This window comes from Adiantum capillus-veneris, chromosome 15, assembly GCF_014529385.1.
Source record: "Adiantum capillus-veneris isolate H3 chromosome 15, ASM1452938v2, whole genome shotgun sequence".
NCBI classification, from domain to species: Eukaryota; Viridiplantae; Streptophyta; class Polypodiopsida; order Polypodiales; family Pteridaceae; genus Adiantum; species Adiantum capillus-veneris.
In genome coordinates, this window is record NC_140945.1 from 54,922,082 (window position 1) to 54,941,746 (window position 19,665).

General features: G+C 44.9%; 1 protein-coding gene across 3 annotated transcripts in view; it reads left to right on the forward strand.

Moving 5' to 3' along the window:
* The first annotated feature begins 1,502 nt into the window (after positions 1 to 1,502).
* MLH1 (MUTL-homolog 1) overlaps positions 1,503 to 19,665 on the forward strand; it is a 65,225-nt gene continuing 47,062 nt past the window's right edge. Inside the window, exons 1-9 of one of the 3 annotated variants that reach the window (XM_086482543.1) lie at positions 1,503 to 1,862; positions 2,035 to 2,207; positions 2,325 to 2,397; positions 10,939 to 11,073; positions 11,170 to 11,380; positions 11,474 to 11,622; positions 11,862 to 11,960; positions 12,042 to 12,111; positions 12,193 to 12,328. In XM_086482543.1, the coding sequence (XP_086338669.1) occupies positions 1,632 to 1,862; positions 2,035 to 2,207; positions 2,325 to 2,397; positions 10,939 to 11,073; positions 11,170 to 11,380; positions 11,474 to 11,622; positions 11,862 to 11,960; positions 12,042 to 12,111; positions 12,193 to 12,328 (1,277 nt within the window). In that variant the 5' untranslated portion in view covers positions 1,503 to 1,631. The remainder of the gene's footprint in view (positions 1,863 to 2,034; positions 2,208 to 2,324; positions 2,398 to 10,938; positions 11,074 to 11,169; positions 11,381 to 11,473; positions 11,623 to 11,861; positions 11,961 to 12,041; positions 12,112 to 12,192; positions 12,329 to 19,665) is intronic. The other 2 variants (XM_086482544.1, XM_086482545.1) reach the window with 2 other exon arrangements.

Sequence of the window (19,665 nt, forward strand, 5' to 3'; positions counted from 1 at the left end):
GGGGAGGGAATCCCCCCCCCCGCCCCCACCCCCCATGCCACGTGTCACTGTCTGCTTAATCTCGACGCCCTCGCGGCAGTGGCCTCTGAGCCAAACGCGCTGTTTCGCCACTGTTCGCGTTGAAGCTTGAGAGAGAGGGGACGCGAGGCGGGCCGTTGACACTGCGCACTCCTGCCTGTTCGCGCTGAAGCCTGAGAAAGAGGGGACTGCGTGCAGGTCTAATTTTTGAAGGCTTTGACGCCCTTCGAAGGCACTTTTACCCTTTAGTGAAGGGCAAAAATATTTTTACCCTTCAAAAGAAGGGTAGAATATTGAAAAATCTATGAGTAGCCCTTCTAATTTTTGCCTAAATATAGCTTAATGAAGGATAGGTAAAAATTTACCCTTCAAATTTACCCTTGCCTTGACTGCGCGCAGTGCAAGAGAGAGACGGCACGCGAGGCGGGGCCCCGACACTACGCACTCCTGCTCCTATGTGCTCGCGTTACCAAACGGCAGAGAGAGAGAGAGAGAGAGAGAGAGAGAGAGAGAGAGAGAGAGAGAGAGAGAGAGAAGACTCAGTAGAGGCGGCTAGGCAATGCTCTTTGCGCGCGAACACAAAGAGAGAGAGAGAGAGAGAGAGAGAGAGAGAGAGAGAGAGAGAGAGAGAGAGAGAGAAGACTCAGTAGAGGCGGCCAGGCAATGCTCTCTGCGCGCGAACACAAAGAGAGAGAGAGAGAGAGAGAGAGAGAGAGAGAGAGAGAGAGGAGGAGGAGGAGGAGGAGGAGGAGGAGGGGGAGCGAGAAAGAGAGCTAGAAAGAGCTAGAGAGAGAGAGAGAGAGAGAGAGAGAGAGAGAGAGAGAGAGAGAGAGAGAGAGAGAGCTTTACACACACACAAAGCGGAGAGAAGAGAGAGAGAGAGAGAGAGAGAGGGAGAGCTTGAGAGAGAGAGAGAGAGAGAGAGAGAGAGAGAGAGAGAGAGAGAGAGGGCGGCGAATAGACAATGCCTCTTTGTGCATGAGCTACATGTCTATTTGCGTGCATTGTAGATAGTGGTCGGGCAAAATCATTTTTTTCCAAACTTACAAAATTCTTTTCCTTGAATTTGCCAAGAGAAAATTTTAGAAACTTAGGATTATTTTTTTTGGGTTTTTACACTATTTTACTCTATTTTGGGGTGGAATTTCTCCTTTTCCCCTTGCCGGCGAGAGAGAGAGAGAGAGAAGAAGAAGAAGAAGAAGAGAATTTTTAACGTCGTGGGAAACTATCCCAAGAGACCTCAAAGATCTATCCGACAAGAGTTGAACTCAAGACTTGTTATTCAAGAGGGAAATGGCATAACCAATCTACCACACTTGGGTGATAGAGAGAGACTTGGGTGATAGAGAGAGAGAGAGAGAGTGTGGGGTAAGAGGGGCCATGCCGCCTCCCATTGTTATTCAAGAGGGAAATGGCATAACCAATCTACCACACTTGGGTGATAGAGAGAGACTTGGGTGATAGAGAGAGAGAGAGAGAGTGTGGGGTAAGAGGGGCCATGCCGCCTTGGGAGGCGGCGCCGTTTTACTAGTATAGAATAATAGAAGGTATAGATGACTATTTGAGGAATAACTTGAACTCCGAGCGAAGCGCCAGCTTGGCACAAGCGAGCGATGGAAGTAGAGGCAGTAGCGCCTGCGAAAGCTCTTCCTCCTCAAATTCGGCGTTTGGACGAAGCAGTTGTTAATCGCATTGCAGCAGGCGAGGTCATTCAGCGCCCGGCCTCTGCCCTCAAAGAGCTTCTTGAGAACAGCATCGACGCTGGTTCCTCCTCCATTGCCATCACTGTGAAAGAGGGCGGCCTTAAACTCATTCAAATAGCTGACAATGGCCATGGAATTCGGGTGAGCTAGATGGATAGATACGTTCCTCTATAAATGTACCGAGTCTCGAAAACAATTCCGCGCGAGCGAGAGAGAGAGAGAGAGAGAGAGAGAGAGAGAGAGAGGAGGTTGAACATGGTCACTAGTCCTTTCCCAGATAACGCTTGTAAAGATTATATTTTTTATTTTGTAGTACGAGGATCTTCCAATATTGTGTGAAAGACACACTACCTCTAAATTGAAAGAGTTTGAAGATCTCCAAACGATCAACACATTGGGATTTAGAGGCGAAGCGCTCGCCAGCATGACATTTGTTGCTCACCTCACTGTCACTACCATGACGGCTGATCAAAATCATGGTTATAGGTATGAGAATGTTGTTGATTTTAGGATGTTCGCTACAAGAGAGATGTGAGAAATCTACTTCTTTGGTTGATAGAGATGATTCACTTGTATCGACTCATGTTTTTCATACATTCGTAGAGCGTCATACAAGGATGGAGTTATGGAAGGTGAACCACGACCATGTGCTGCAGTCAAAGGAACTCAAATTATGGTATGATTTTCATAGCTATGTTTACATTTACATAGAGGTATTTTGTTTTCCAAAAAAAGGATTTTCAATAGAAACAAGATTCGAGAGAAACAAACATATCATAGTATAGTACAAAGGGAAGACATAACAGAGCTGTTCAGAATACAAGATTTTGAAGTAATAATCATAATCACAGGTGTTGTGGCATATAATAATGTTTTCTTTTCACACTGGTCTGGTGGGCCGAGCAACCTATGTCTTTACCATCAAGATAAGGCCATAGGACTCTAGAACCACGGCATCTCTCTGTCCTAACATGAGAGTACTACACACGTTAAATAAGGTTCCCTTGAACCATACATTTATTGCTCGGTGAACTAGATTGAGCCGTTTCAATGTTCTTGGGATCGTCTCAATGCTCAGGGGAGGCATTTGGACACATTTGAAGTATCACGAATGTGCGACAGATCTGGCTTCATTTAGATCAGGTGAACAATTGGATGGCACCCTTGAAGCAGGCTCCCTTGAGGTACAATTGTGGACTCTTGACCCTCAGAAGTCCGCATATATGATACAACAAATCCACAAAATGTATGAGATGCAGTAGGTGGCCTTTTCAGGTAGGAGAACGATTTTGCTGGGCTATATGGCCTCATTTACCAGCAGATTACGGTGCCTTTTATTACCCTTAATTACTTTGGGAACATGACATGTGAGGAACTTGTTTCCATGGTATGTGATCAGGGAGGACAAGTTGGGATAGAGAGGGGGATCCTTCCATGGTTAAATAGACAACGAGGATGTAAAATCCAAAAGAGATAAGTCAAAATGATTTGGATCTAGAGGAAAGCGCAATGAAGGACACACTTGTAAGATAAGTGTTACCATGATTTGGTAGTGATGTGTGTAAACACGCTTAGGAACACTGAGGCACTTTTGCTCCCTACTGGGAGGTTTTTCCCCAGATGCCAATCTTTCTAGGGTAACCCTTATCTTCATTTTAGTACACTAAATAATACCATTTTTGTTGTATGCTTTTGAGATTCTTCTTCTTCTTCTTCTTCTCCATCTTTGTATGCATTTCAGCAAGTGTATTTTCAACAATCGGTACTAGAGCTGCCTTCGACTACCGAGGCAACGTTGCTAGCACTCTTTTGGATCACTTTCTCATATTGAAGTGATATTTGGTGAGCACTCAAAGGTTGATTTGGGTGTCACTTTACCTTGTCATCATAGGCTTCTAGCAATCCTGTTAGGTCGATACTTGCAATCAGCATCTTCATGTTTCAATGCATGTTTGCAACGATGTAATTTGTAATGTCGAAGAAGTGCAAGGCCTCAATATGTCTAGTGCTCACACCAAGATAGCTACCGTCTTGGTGCTCATAGGTGCACTGCAACTGTAAACCCCGGTATACAGTGTTAGTGCTTCCGCCATAGCAGGACCTGTAGTTCCTTGAGAGAGAGAAGCCTCCTTGGGCAAAACGGTTAAACACAAACTCACATTCAAGAGACAAAAATCTCAAGGATTAGATAATAGTGCGTGAAATCAAAGCTTTGATACCAATGTGTCGGGTGCAACGGAAGTGTTTTAAGGATTTAGCTTTGATCTAGTACTCCGCACAAACACAAGGTTACTCTACTTAAAAAGAGAAACTGAATTGAACACAATGAATGAGAAAGAGAGAGAGAAGAGAGATGACACGGCATATCGGGTCCCAACCACCCTCAAGGGCCCCCTTGCTCTGTTGCCAGAACAAGTACTTGCTTTTATTACTTGCACAATGCTGTTACAATGATCCTAGATGCTGATGGGTACTTGCTAGTGGATACTTGGTACTGCGAGGCTAAAGACTAGGTGCTGAAACTCTAATGATTCTGACTAGGATCTGCAACTTGTTGGTGACATGGGCTGAATTTTGCTATGGCTGGAAAACGCTAGATGAGGCCTTGATCTGCGACAATGGGCTGTTGGAAACGCTGATGCTGTTGCTGAAGATGCTGAGGATAATGGCTGAAAACACTGGTATCAATAGGCTGAAACGTTGGAGTGAATGGGCTGAAAATGTCACAGGCTTGGGCACCCCAAGTCGGGAATCGGACACAACACACGAGAGAATCACTTAAAATACTTCATTACTTTATCACTCTTTATAATTGAGTCGACAGGGCCCAACGTAGTTCCGTGCTCAGAGGTATTGGCCCCAAAACCTGGCGCCCCTTTCGGTATTTCTTTATTGTATTAATGCTTGAGCAAAGGATAACTCCCGAAGGATCCTGTGCTCTCAGACTCTGCGTCCACATGCTCCGAAGAGTGAGGCCCCTAAGGGTCCTTATATTCTTACAAGGGATGCCCCAAAGCAGAGCCCCAAAAGCTATTCAACTCAAAAGCAGTCAATCCAAAAGCATCTGGTCTGAAATCTGCCCCAAAAAAGCAGTTTGCGGAATTCCGTATAGGCTCCCACGTCAGCACTTGTCAGTGTGAATCGCGGAAATTCGCATTGTCCGCCATGTCAGCATGTCAGGGTGAATTCTGGGATGCTGTATGGTTTACCACGTCATCAGCCAACTCTGTCCACGGATGGTCATGCCACATCATCATTTTGTGACAGAAAACGCCGGAGGTACTGGTTGAGGTGCTGCGGGTGCTGGTCTGATACATGGCGACAGGCTGGTCGCTGAAAATGCTGGAGTGCTGAGGGTAAAATGCTGGTTGTACTGAAGTGCTGACAGTCCTTAATTGCGGGTACTACGGGTCCTTCTTCTTCTAGTCCTGACTTGCTTGAAGTAAATCCCCATGTTACTTATATAGGGTTTTCCATGCTGGGTCGAGCAGAACTCTAAAGCCTCCACGATCTTGAAAATATGGGCTGAAATGTTACTCTTTATTAAATGACTTAAGAGGCATTTCACACGCCTATATGCTGAAATGACGATACTGTGCAAGAGAGGGTATGCAACTATGGCCCGCCTGAACATGCACGCCTTGCTAGAGGCTCACAAAGTGCCAGGCTAGGTCCTAACCTAAACTATGACTGATGCTAGAGTGTAACAGAAGCTTGTCCATGTGGCTCAACTGTAATGCGTACATGACACAATGTTAGGTGGAGCGGAATGACTATACTGTGCAAGAGGGGGTATGACCCGCCTGAACATGCACGTCCTGCTAGAGGCTCACAAAGTGCCAGGCTAGGTCCTAGGCTAAACTATGATTGATGCTAGAGTGTAGCAGAAGCTTGTCCACGTGGCTCATCTGTAATGCATACGTGGCACAATGTCAGGTGGAACGGATATATATATATATATATATATATATATATATATATATATATATATATATATATATATATATATATATATATATATAGAGAGAGAGAGAGAGAGAGAGAGAGAGAGAGAGAGAGAGAGAGAGGCACCGATGGGGTCCACCCTACCCTCTCAAGGTCCCCCCACATCGTAACCAATATGCTATATGCAAGATTGCGTAAATGGAATGTACTCAAATGCAATATCTCAATGCAAGACTCTACCCAACTCGTTGGATAATGGTACAATTAGTAACTCTTCAAAATGAAGCGCCTCTAGGGCTAATTTGACTTGTGGATGGGATTAGACTCAATGTGGGTTGTTGATTTGCACACCCATGGTAGAGGAATCAAGGGTTGAATGTTGGCTTAGATGAGGCGAGGGTGGGGCAGCAATAGAATCCCAACACCAAGCACAATGGGGGCGCCTAGAGAGGGAGAGGGATGGTATGCCAATGCATGTGTCAAAAACGCAGATGTAGGGTGACAAAGGGTTTGACAACGCAAGACCAAGAAATATGTGCACAAACCATTTATGCTAGAGGGTTCCACGACTAGAAAAGCCTATCTGTGGATGTGTGTGGACATGCATGTCCTATGAAGAGGCTCACAAAATTGCCGGGAATAAATCCCTTGGATTTTACGAAGATGAAGTAGTAGTATGTCCACATGGCACTTAAAGCCATGTGGACTTGACAACTCGAGAGTGGCAGAGATTTGGGGAGTTGACGTTCGAGAATGAGAAATTAGGTGCGAAGTCACTAGACAAGGGCCTAGACAAGGGGCAGAAGGAAGGCGAAGAGGTTCATTGAGAGGAAGCTAGGATAGCAGTTACACGTGGGGAACATGGCTTTTTTCGACCGAGTGTTTGACAAAGGAGGAGAACAAAGCAAAGACATTAAAAGTTGTTGAGGAGAGGAATGCAAAGAAAGCAAAGAAAAATTTGATGTTTCAGAGACGTTGTCACAGGACGAGCACCACGTGCCAATAGAAAAGAACAGACTGAACAGACTTTTAGCACTCTAATAACAACTGAACTGAAAGAGAGAGAGCACATGTGACACGAAGTGGTGGAATTCCATCCCAGAGAATACTGGCGCCAAACCTTGGCACCCCTCTCGGTATTTCTTTATATTACTTGAACTTAGTACAATGCCGGTACTCGCATGCCAGAGAATGAGCTCTCTGTGTTGCTAATTGGACTATTTTCTTATTTTTAATGATTAAATCTTTTTTTAAGGATATTTTATTATATGCACTAAGGACTGTTAAAAGATTGTAGCTACAGGAACTGCCATCAGGAACGGACAACTCTGAAGTGTCAATTGATGGGTGACGGTAAACATCGCGAAGCAGTTTCCGTAAGTTCGGTGGAAAGGGCAGGGTTACAAGTGCCCCTGATGCGTCACATGATGGGTGACGGGTGCATCAGTAAGGGGGCATCCCGTAGGCTAAGGAGGAAATCCGAACTGAGTAAGAAAATACGCGTAAGAACGTAAGCACAAGAATAAAGATGGGTTCAATGAAGCTATTTACGAAAAGCAGGAACAATCGCGGGAAGGCATACGCTTTCCCGCGGGGAATCTATGTTTGCATTGCATTCGTGCATGTGGTTGCATCCAAGGACGCCTTGGAAGTGTTGTTAAATGCATTGGTTTTAACTTATAAGGTTTTATTGAGTTTTTGGGCAGGTTCAGACCAATTTTAAAATATGCCGGCCGCTCACTTAATAAGTGGGTAGTCACTTAGAAGATAAAGCAACAAAACTAGCCAGCGAATTCTCTCTCCCTATTCCGGGTAGAACAACAGAAAAAAAAAAAAAAAAAAAAGACGGCCGCGATCTCTACGCGAGCATGTATTTGTGCCGTGGCCAGGGAGCTATAAAAGCACCACATGCCCTCACTCACAGGAGGTACCAACATCAGCAAGAGAAGACTCTGCCGCAAGAGATCGCGAGACTACGAAGCACGGAAGTCGCTTTTCCCGCGCAAGAGCGACAGGTATCTATTGTGGATTCGCCATACGAAATGTTGTCGCGTGTTTGTGTGGTTTGTTTTGCAGGAATCTCGCGTCTTACGGGAAGGCCCTTCACGGGAAGTACGGCTTCACGCCTAAGTCCCTTACAGGAAAGTACGGCTTTGCGCCTAAGTCCCTCACGGGAAGGAATGGCCTTGTGCCCAAGCCCTTTACGGGAAAGCACGACCTTCGGGTCTAAGATTACAGAACGGAGGGGTTTCCTCGGGTTCTCGTGCTTGTATAAGAATTCTCCCTGAATAAAAGAATACTCTTAACGCGGGGGGACCAGCCCATCTTCTGGTCCCCAATACTGTGTCGATCTTCTCCCTTCTCTCATGTTTTCAAAGAATTATAATTTTCAGATTTTCTAAGTGCTCGTGTACGCTCCCGTTTTGTGACACTCTGCACATATTTAAAGGCCCTTGGCCTCAAAAGCAGTAAATTGAAAAGCATCTAGTCCGAAAGCTTCCAGCGGAAAATCAGGAAACCCAGACAACTCTGCCACGTCAACAGTCGGCATAAAACGCGGAAATCCGTACAGCTCTGCCACGTAAGCAGGCCAACGCAAAATCCGAAAATCTATACAATCTGCCACGTCAGCAGGCCAACGCAAAATCTGGAAATCCGTACTTCTTTGCCACGTCATTAGCTTTTGTGTGTGTGAGGGTCCAACTTTATTTTAATGCTTTTATGTCACTTGGGACGGGTCCCATAAGTTGGTGGGAACTTCTTCCGCTTCTTCTTCTGCTACTGCTTCTGCTCTTAGGGTTTAGGCCCCTCGGCCGTGATCTGAAGGTTGGCTCCGTTCTTTAGTGACTTGACACGTCAACAGTTTGTGACATCCCCCCTTCTTGAAAAAAAGTAATCGTCCGCGACTACAACATACCTGCAAAACAAGTCAAGTTAGCTCAAAAATTTCCGAGGGTCATTCCGAGGGACAGGCCGAGAGACTAAGTTTTCTCATTCCAAATCGGAACTCTTGATTTCTTGGGTTGTTGGCTTCCCAGAAGAATCTTATCCAATAAGGAGCGTCATTCCAGATCGGAACTCTTGATATCCTGGGTCGTTGACTTCTTAGAAGTATCCCAAAAAAGAAATATTTAGTGGTTGGCACATCACAATGCAACACAAATGCTCACATATGCATGTTACAAGACATAGAAACATAAAGGCACTGATGAACACTCCCCCTGCAAATAACCATCTTGGTCCGAGCCATGAGCTGTTCATACTCATGGCCCAGACCCTTGTGGTTAGTTGCGGGGGGAGTATTGAATGATTGAAAAGCTGTTTTTACTCATGGCCCGGACTTGGATGGTTATTTATGGGGGGCGTATTAAGAAGTCTAAGCAGTGGTTACTCTCAACACCTCCAAACGACACATGTTGCGGTTTGGGGGGCATTTGGTTGTAAAAGGTCTCCATATCTCATGGCCCGGAACTTTTTAGGTTATTTGCGGGAGGAGTGATGAAGAAGTCGTTCTTGATACCACTGTCACAGGACGGGCACCACGTGCCAATAGAAAAGAACAGACTGAATAGACTTTTAGCACTTCAATAACAACTGAATGAAAGAGAGCACACGCGACACGGAGTGGCGAAGTTCCACCCGAGAGACTACTGACCCCAAACCTTGGCGCCCCTTTTGGTATTTCTTTATATTACTTGAACTCAGTACAATGCCGGTACTCCACCCTTTGCACCTTCGTACCGAAGCATGCTAGAGAATGAGCCCTCTGCACATATTTAAAGGCCCTTGGCATCAAAAGCAGTTACATGAAAAGCAGTAAACTCAAAAGCATTTGGTCCAAAAGCTGCCAGCGCAAAAGCTGGAAATCCATACAACTCTACCACGTCAGTAGTCAGGGTAAAATGTGGAAATTTGTACAGCTCTGCCATGTAAGCAAGCCAACGCAAAATCTGGAAATCCGTACAATCTGCCACGTCAGCAAGCCAGTGCAAAGTCAAGAAATCCGTACTTTGCCACGTCGTTAGCTGGTTACGCTGTCTTTTGAGTGTAGAGGGTCCAACTTTATTTTAAGCCTTTATGTCACTTGGGATGGGGTCCCATAAGTTGATGGGAACTTCTTCCGCTTCTTCTTCTTCTATTGCTTCTGCCCTTAGGGTTTAGGCCCCTCGGCGTAAACCGTGATCCGAAGGTTGGCTCCATTCTTTAGTGACTTGACACGTCAGCAGTTTGTGACAGATGTGGTAAGATGATGAGTCTTCAAAGCTTTGTAGAGGGTGGGGCAAAATGCGGGATCAAGTGGCACTGATTTTCTTTCGCAGCGGAGCCAAGGCCAACTTCATTTTGCCATAGATGGCGGTAAAGTAAGGAGTGAATCTTGAGGAAATGGGGCCACAAATGGATGCGACTTAGTGGCACTAGGGCATGAGGTTGCAGTGACATCTTTGATTGGCAAATTCCGTTTGCATGTTCAAGAATACGTTTGATAGGAGGACTTTCCATTTAATGCCTTTGGAGGGGTGTGATGTTCTCTTGGGGATGCTTTGGCACTACAAGAACAATGTTATAGTGGACTCTCGGGCCAGGAAGCTCTTGTTGAAGGACCTTTTCTTCTTGTACAATTCATAGGGGAGTCTGGCCCTATTGTATCTGCGTATGTAGATTTTGAATTGAAATCACACTCATCTTTGTTAGAGAAGGGATTCATCTGAGTGTAATTGAAATGCTTCTGAGTTAGGGTCTGAGCGATTGAATTTTCTCAACCTGCATCAAGATGTTTTTTGAAAAGCCTTCTTGGCGATTGTTCTCCTGAAAGACCAGAAAACCACACCATGGACCTTGTACCGGGCAGCTCACCTCCCAATAAACCTGTGTACAGAGTTAGCCCAACATAGTAGGAAGAGATCATGAGCGAACAGAATCAGCTTTTGGCCAAGGGTTTGATTCAATCAAGTTCATCTCCCTCTTGTTCACAATGCTTCTTGTTCATGAGAAGGATTGACCTTGGAGAATGTGCATTAGACTACCAGGCTCTTAACAAGATCACCATCAAGCGTAGATTTCCAATACCCAGGTTTGATGATACAACGTAAATTAACCGTAGAAGACTTGGACTATTAGGTACCTGTAGCTTAAACTGCAGAACATTTCAAGCAATAGAGTTGAAAATTAAACAACAATGAAGGCCCAGGCCTTACAAAAGTAGCTAAAGACTTTTCAGTGGGTGATAAACTGGATCTGTGTTCTTGCGTCTCTTTCTGCCTTTTATTTTCAGGTAGAAAATTTATTCTATAATGTTGCTGCTCGAAGAAAGGCTTTCAAAAATCCAGCTGAAGAATATGGACGAATACTGGATGTAGTTAGCAAGTTTTCTATTCACAAAAATGAAGTGAGCTTTTTGTGCAAAAAGGTGCAGAACAGTTGCTTACCATGTTTTTTTATTAGGGCAGTCCAATCTTTTGAGCTTGAAACTAATTTGCAGAGTTTTCCTTTTGGTTGTTTCAAGCATGGGGACAGTCGTGCAGATGTTCATACCATGGCATCAACAACCAGGTTGGATGCTATAAGGGCTGTTTATGGCCCAGGAGTTGCACGTGAACTGATTGAAGTGTCAGCTTCTGATGATGATCCCCTACGAGCTGAGTTTGAAATGAAGGGTTTCATCACAAGTGCCAACTATAGTGCAAAGAAAACAACTTTCGTACTGTTTATCAATGGTATTTATCGCTTGCTTGTGGATGGATAATCTATACATTTGTACAGGCTTGAGCACGTAACATAATATTTGACTGATTTTTTTTATTGAGCAGACAGACTTGTGGAATGTTCTGCTTTGAGGAAGGCCATTGAGGTTGTTTATGCAGCTATTCTACCAAAAGCATCAAAACCCTTTGTGTATATGTCTATCTGCTTACCATCTGAACATGTGGATGTGAATGTCCATCCAACAAAAAAAGAGGTGAGTGCCTTCAGTATTTGTGTATGAGTATAAATCTGGGGACTTTTGACAGGTTCTACAGCCAAAAAGGGAGAGTGGAGTTTTGAAAATAGTACAAATGTACAAGTTGTCCTCCCATTATTAGGGCTGGTCTGCACATAAATTGTATTCCTGCACTGCATCTAAAATGTTTTGTTTTTTCCCGCCCTGTTCATTCATTGTGTACCAGGAAGTTGAGGTTTTGAATTATCTTGCATCAGGTGAGTTTCTTGAACCAAGAGGCTTTGGTGGACAGTATCCAGAAAGCTGTTGAGGCGAAGCTTATGACCTCGAACACTAGTCGCACATTTTATACTCAAGTAAGCTTTCACACTGTATTTGATATTTGTGCGATCTTAAAGGTTCAAGTCTTTTGTGTGTCTATTTTCTGTTTCTCTCAGACAATGCTTCCTGGAGCTGCTCAAGTATCAAATGGTATCTCTAGTGAAGGTTCACCAACTGCAAATGCAGGTGCTGATGGTTGGATCCCCGCCTTTGGTCAAAAGATACGTATGACTAGATGAAATGTGTAACCTTATGTGACATTTTCAGGTGTACAAAGCCAAAAGGCACCTGTCAATAAGTTGGTCCGTGTAGATTCTTCCAATCCTGCTGGAAGATTGCATGCATTTCTGCATAAGAAAGACATGATGGCATCAAATAGTGACAGAGAACTGGCAGCTACAAGGTTTCATATTACACTTTAACGGCTGTTTTTTGTGCTTTATTCTTGTGCTCTAGAATAAAGTCAGATTTTCTGATGTGTTGCTTTTGTCTTCGTTCCCAACTTGTATATTTTTGTTTCTATAGTCAACGAATTTTTTTTTTCCCCCTAAATAATAAAGTCTCTGAGATTAGTGGTTTCCATAATGATAGATTGCTAAGCTCACCTTTGTTTACTTTAGCTGTATAGGTTCCGTGTCCACGAGGTCCTCGATCTTCGTAGTTTTCACAAGGCTTTTGCCATAGTGCCAAGGGGCATTGACTTTGGGGATTGCGATTTAATGCATTGAGGGTGAGGAATCAGGACACTTATGGGGCTTATATAATCCTTTCTTGAAAGGTGATCCACACCATTGGTGGTCTACACTTTTATTACAAGGATAAGCTCCAAGGACTGGATTAGAGTTCAAGCAGCCTTCCTCTTTGTTATGGCTTACATAGTCCCATGAGGCAAATGTTTTATAACACACTACCAGGCCACCGCCTGCACACCTCTCAATGCACACACGCTTAGCAAGACCACCATTCAACGCAAACACGCCGCATCTGCAATTTCACACTCTTTGCACCACAAAGCGGTTCGCGGGCACACACCTCCGCTGGTACCGACACACACACAAAGAGCACGAGAAAAGAGGGGGGAAGGGGTAATATTGCTTAGCAAAGTGCACATACAACCATCACAATGCCGATACGGCAAGCTCCAACAAAAACCAGCCCTTAAGGCTTCACTCTTCGCCTTTTCAAGCTCTCACATTGCAAAAACTGAGAAAAAAGCCCCTAAAAAAGTTCAAAAGGTTTGTTTTATAGGGGGCCCTGCCCATTTTTGGAAATTTTGATCTTATTGGACCCTTCTGGCACCTCATTTGGCAACTCGGACACCACCTTGAATTGGCCCTTCAATCCTCTCTCTCTATCTTTGCCACACTTGTGATCTTGAGGAGGGGGGGCTAGCGCTAGTGCCTCTCTGCCTTCAATTAAAAGATTTGGCCTGCGCGGGCGTGTAAACCCACCTGCTAGGCGGCCCGGCCACATCATCACTCTGCAACGCCGACGCGCCCGACGGGCCTCCAACAAACAGCGCCGCAACACCAACCACCGCCATCGGAACACCACAAAGGTGCAGAGCACCACCAAATGGCCGCCCAGTAGGGCCAGGGCCGTGGGAGAGCCAACGAACTCCATAGCCTAGAGCTCTAAGAGCCCACGCCCCTTGTCATACCTTGGATATAACCACAACCTACTATATATACTATGCACTCTGCCGAGCTGCCCCCTCATGTGGGATTTTTAACGCCACGTGGCAGCTGCTCCTCATTTCGGCCCTCCAAACCCTCTCGAATCCTCGACAAAGACCTTAAAAAACCAAGTTTTCCTCCCCACTTTAATACTTTGCAACTTGATGCCTGGTGCTCAGATGGTCAAGCCGGCAAAACCACTTGAAAGCTCCGGCCCCTAGCTTTGATCCCTGAAACCCGTACCGCATTCCAAGATTCCCGAGCCCACAAACTGAGGCATCAACAACGAAAATTCATCTGATGTCACATTGCTGGCAGTTGCCACCAACTTCTACCTGACATATCTTGGCCATCGTGAATCCGTTTGATGAGCCGTCGATTCCTGCCAACTCCACATGATGTGTACTACCTTCTAGAACCTAGTCGAACCCAAAAACACACCAGATGGCACGCCTACATAAGCGGTCAAAGTGCCCCATAACTAGCCATGGCAAATCTCCAACTGGCCATAACTTGCTTGTATGAGCTCCGATGGACAATCCAAAAAGACCGGCATGCTCCATAACTCGAGCGCTTCACATCCACCCATTGACATCAGCTCTGGCCATCTGTCCCATCCGCCCTGTCCATCGGGAATCTTCCATGCGTTCCATCTTTAGCCAGCCATAATTTTCACATGGAAGCTCCGTTTGAGGAGCCGTCTGGACCGGCTCGTAGAGCATCTCGAATACCACATTCCAAGGCATAATCTCCACTCTGGACAGTTGGACCTGCCACCCCAATTTGCCCATCTTGAAGCCTTTTTGGCCTAAAAAACGTATTAGGCATACATTTCCCCGGCCTTTTGTCTGCCCAGGGCCTTTGCACATGCCTTAGCACTTTGCCTTGCACTTGTATGCACCCTTAGCATTGCTTGGCACCACTTCTAGGCTCGACCAATTGTGGTTGCAACAACGTGGCACCTGCAATGCAAATTGCAAAAATTCCATACGGCATTGCCACGTCAGCATCCGTACGATTTGCCACGTGAGCATGTCAGCTCATTTTACGAAAATCTCTCCTAGAGGTCAAGCTTTTGGTATTTGGGGTTTTAGGCCTCTCGGCCGGTGCTCCATAAGTTCTTTAAGTTGATTGATACAGTTTCTCTTGTCCACTTGGCCATTTCTCTTGCAGTTGGTCATGCCACATCATCACTTTGTGACATGAGCCATCTTTCTTACGAACAAAAAGAATTGGAGCAGCAAAAGGACTTATAGTGGGACATATAAAACCTCTATATAACAACTCACCTAGTTGGCGCTCTAGCTCCTCTTCATTAGCTTTGTTCAAACGATATGGAAACTTACTTCCAGGTTGTGTGTCACGTGTGCACTTCACTTGCGCTACGTGGACTTGCTTCTGCTACAGTCTAGCATGTCAGGTGCAGCGGAATTGAAATGGTGAAGATATAGTTTTACAGTTGCTTAAATCCTTCAACTTCTTTCCTCGCGTTAGTGATTTCTTTTAGCTTCAATGGTGGTTCCTTTTACTTTGCCCTGAAGAGAGGGCTAAGAGAATGCAATAGAGATGTGTAGAGGGAAAGAGAAAGAGAAAGAGGGAGAAGAGAAGGGCGACAGCCGATGGTGTCCCAACCAACCTTTTCAAGGCCCCTCCACACCGTTGCCGATGTGGTATTTGCTTTTGATTGCGTAAATGGAGTGTACACACAATGCAATACCTCAATGCAGACTCTACCGACTCGAATGATGGCTATAGCCGTGGTAACTCCTCAGGAAGAGGCACCTTTGGGGCTGATTTGATGCACCTTGGATCCTTCTCGATGTGGGATTGCGGATGGCCACCAAGGGGCTGATTTGCACTCTTGATGTGAGAGGAATGAAGGGCTGAAAACGCAGATCTCGATGATGGCGATGATGGACAGCAATGGAGGGAATGGCCGAGGTGAGGACTCAATGGCTGCCAGGCTGAAGGTTGAGCAAAACGCTGGGGATGTGCTCCTGTTGGCTAGCGCTCTCCAATTCTTATGATCAAACGCTGGCTGCCTGGGTCCCTTTATAGGTGGAATTTGCAGGTTAAGAACTTATTAGGCCTTAGTACGGCAAAGTGCCCACCAAGTTACCCAACAAATAAATCATAAAAATGATTTATTAGTATTGAGTCAGTGGGTCCAGTTTCGGATGAAAGTGTCGCACATCTCCCCAACCCGGAATCCGATCGACGTGGGGAATGGCTTGTTGGATTCCTCTAACCTAAAACTATATGCTTGTCATGCTAGATGCCCATTGTAGTGTAATAATATTTGTCAAAACGCGTGTATTAACCATTTATGCAAGAGGGTTCCAAAACCGGAAAACCTAATCTAATGGACTCGTCTGGACATGCAGGTCTTCCGAACATGCTCACAAAATTGCCGGTACTAATCCTCCTAGGATTCTAGACATCCCTATCTAGGAAGAAGGGGAAAACTGGCTCTGGAAGTCTATGAAGCATATCCACGTGGCACACAGAGCCATATGCACGTGACATCCCCTCTTGCTTAAGGTGAGGTACGGGTACCGATCTGCATGGCCTCCTTGTATGAGACAAGCAAATCTGAGTAATCGATGAAGAACTCCTTATCCACCCAAGCCGCTTTATGTGTACCTCGATCCTCGAACTTCAAGAAGTATTATCTTGCTTGCTTCTATGTTCCGTGCTTATATCGATGCAAAAAGATCTGCTCCGGCTCCATAACTTCGGCTTCATCAATTATCTCCGGTTGCTCCTCGTTTGGAACGCTCCGTGAAGGATCACCCTGAAACAACTTATGCCAAGAAACATGGAAAACATTATGCATTGTTTAAGAAGGTGGTAAACATTATGCATTGTCCAAGAAGGTGGTAAACGTAATTGCATGGAAACATAATTTACCATTTTGACATCGGAAACGGACCATACATACGAAAAGAGAGTTTAGGACACCTCTTACCAACTTGCTTGAGACGTTACTTCATGATCCTTAAAAGCACCCAGTCACCCTCCTTGAATGAGACATTTTGCCGGAACTTGTTAGCATGCCTAGAATAGGACTCTTGAGCCTTGCTAAGCTGAAGCTTAACACTCTCGAGCACCTCTAGATAGGTTTGACTAACACAATTCGCATCATTAACTTTGGAAATGGACCTAGTCAACAAAGATTGAAAAGGCCGGCCAAATGCCCCCTCATAAGGAGTACGACAAATCGCACTAGAGAACGAATCATTGAGGACAGCTTGAACTAATGGCAAATATTGCTCCCACTTAATTTGCTTATCATGCACATACGATTTGAGAACATCAAATGCCAATTGGTTGTAAATTTCAGTTTGTCCATCAGACTATGGATGAAATGCAGACGAAAAGTTTAACTTAGTGCCAAAATTTTCAAACAAAGCACGCCAAAAATGGGATGTGAACTTAGTATCACGATCCGACACAATAGACTTGGGTAGACCACACAATGGATACCAATGCTTGATGAACAATCGTGCAACATCTTGTGCAGTGACATTGGCCTTGGAAGGGATTAACATGCAAAATTTGTTGAACCTATCAACGATGGTTAGACTTTGCGTGTTCCGTGCAGACGTCCTCAAATGGTCCGTTAGGGATAGGCAACGGCGTGGGTAGCCCTTGTTGCTTACCATGAGGAACTTTTTGACACACATCACACTTAGTAACATAATTGTACACATCCTTACACATCTTTGGCCAATAGAAAAACCATTCAATGTTCTCCAATGTAGCATTAATACCCCTATGACCACCCGTCAAAGCATCATGTGGGTCATGCAAATGGGTGCTCAGTGAGAAGATAGCACCCACAAGCGGTTCCTAAAGAAAAGCCAACCATCACGAATGATATAGTTGCACGGATCTTGTGCATTTAGTGCTTGTAACCAGAGCTTTTCAAATTCAGAACCCATGTAATTGTCTTTGAGATCATCAAAGCTAACACCTTGAATAGAGAGAAAAGAATGAGACGCTAGAGAGAGAATTTGACCTTTGCTACTCAATGCATCTGCAACAGGGTTAGCTTTGCCAGGGACTTACTCAATCATACCACCAAACGGTTCAAAAATTGAGACCATCGTGCTTGCCTATCACTCCAACGTGCACTAGGCATAGATTGAAGCCATTTAAGTGCTTGATGATCTGTGTGAACGACAAACGCACTCCCATAAATGAAATGCTTTCAATGCTCTAGTGCATGAATGAAAGAGAGAAGTTCTTTATCATAGACATAATAATTTTTCTCAGCACTATTTAGTTTACGAGAGAGAAATGCCACTGGATGGTTGTTCTGCTGTAACATTGCGCCAAGGGCAATGTTACTAGCGTCAGTCCACACCTCAAAAGGCTCATTCCAAGAGGCGAGGGGAGGCATGGCGCCTCAGTGACGGCTACTTTGAGCGCTTCAAAAGCACTCTTAGTGGCATCGATCATGACAATGCGCTGACAACGAGTCTTGACACCCTTTAACAAATCTGTAACAAACTTGGACACCCCAAGTCAAGATTTTGCCACGACACAGCAGAGTTTCACTTCCAATCAACTGACAGAACGAAAGAGAGACGACACGGCCCGGCGTAGTTCTGTGCCAAGAGGTATTGGCCCCAAAGACTGGCGCCTCTTTCGTTATTTATTTTTATATTACTATGTGTGCAAAGTACAACGGAGCCCGCGGGTGCTCACTCTCAATCTCTACGTCCAGATGCTCTCAGAAGTAAGCCCTTAAGGCCACTTATAAAGATTACATAGGGTTGCTAAAAGCAGAGTCCCCAAAAGCTTCTAAAATTAAAAGCAAGAGTTCCCAAAAGTTGCCAGGACTAGAAAACGGGATTCCGTACAGATGTCCGTAAAAAGCGGAATTCCGTACAGTCGGCAGAATCACGGAATTCCGTACGCTGCAACCACGTAGCTTGTCAGAGTGCTTTGCGGGTGATCCGTACGCTGTTGCCACGTCAACAATCAATGCATTTTGCGGGTGGCTCTGCCATGTCAGCAAGTGTATGTGTGTGTGTCGGGATGGCTCTGCCATGTCACCAGTTTGTGACATACCCCCCTCTTGAGAGAAATGTAATCGCCCTCGATTATGCCTGCAAAACAGACAGAGGCCATAAACCGTCTTAGTAGACACTGACTGTTAGTACCGACGCACTAGACACGACACATCTAGCACTTGTACAAAATGACAGTCACATCACAGGACATCACTTAACATCACAAGACATCACATGACAAATCACAGACAAATTAATTCCAAATCTCAGACCATGACCATCGGCAACGTATTTAGTAATCGCATCTAGATCCATTCCAGACTTCACGGATGCCGATTAACTAATCCTTATTGCAATCATGTCTATAGAGATTTATGAGACCGAAATGTTGCAGTCATTTCGTCTTTCAGTTCTTGCACTCAAACAAATCAAGTACAAATCCATCATATTCATTGTCGGGAATTTCTGTCATAAAGTCATACAACAGAATACTACTCAGCCCATTAGTATCCCTGAAACCCAAAGGGGACATCAATGACTCTATTCAAAATTGGGGTAATCTGTTGACGAAGGAGCGGAGTGACTCCCCTCTTGTGCAAACCTGTTGCACTAGATTCACCCTCGCTGAATTCGGGGTTCTATCGCATCTAGACTATGCTAAACTGAATGCTTCAAGGTAAAGTTCCAAAATCTGAGGAGTATCTTCTAGGTCCTCCTCCTCCCTCCATCCACTTCGCATCCAATGCAGGATGGTTCTTGAATTTAATCTAGGACTGCCTAATCACTTTACCTTTTATCTTTCTGTCTTTGTGTGCCAAAATCTGTTCTGGAACGAGTATATCTCCTCGTTTTCCTCCACTTCGGGCTCCCCATCATCGGGCACATCACTTTAAAAGGCTTCAATAGACTCACATGAAATGCATTGTGAATCTTCCAAGTATCGGGCAGCTTGAGACATCATTTATCTTTTCTTTTATCTGGAAAGGATCATAATACCTCATGCTAAGCTTTGGAAAAAGCCGCTCCTTTCCCTTTTTCTTTCT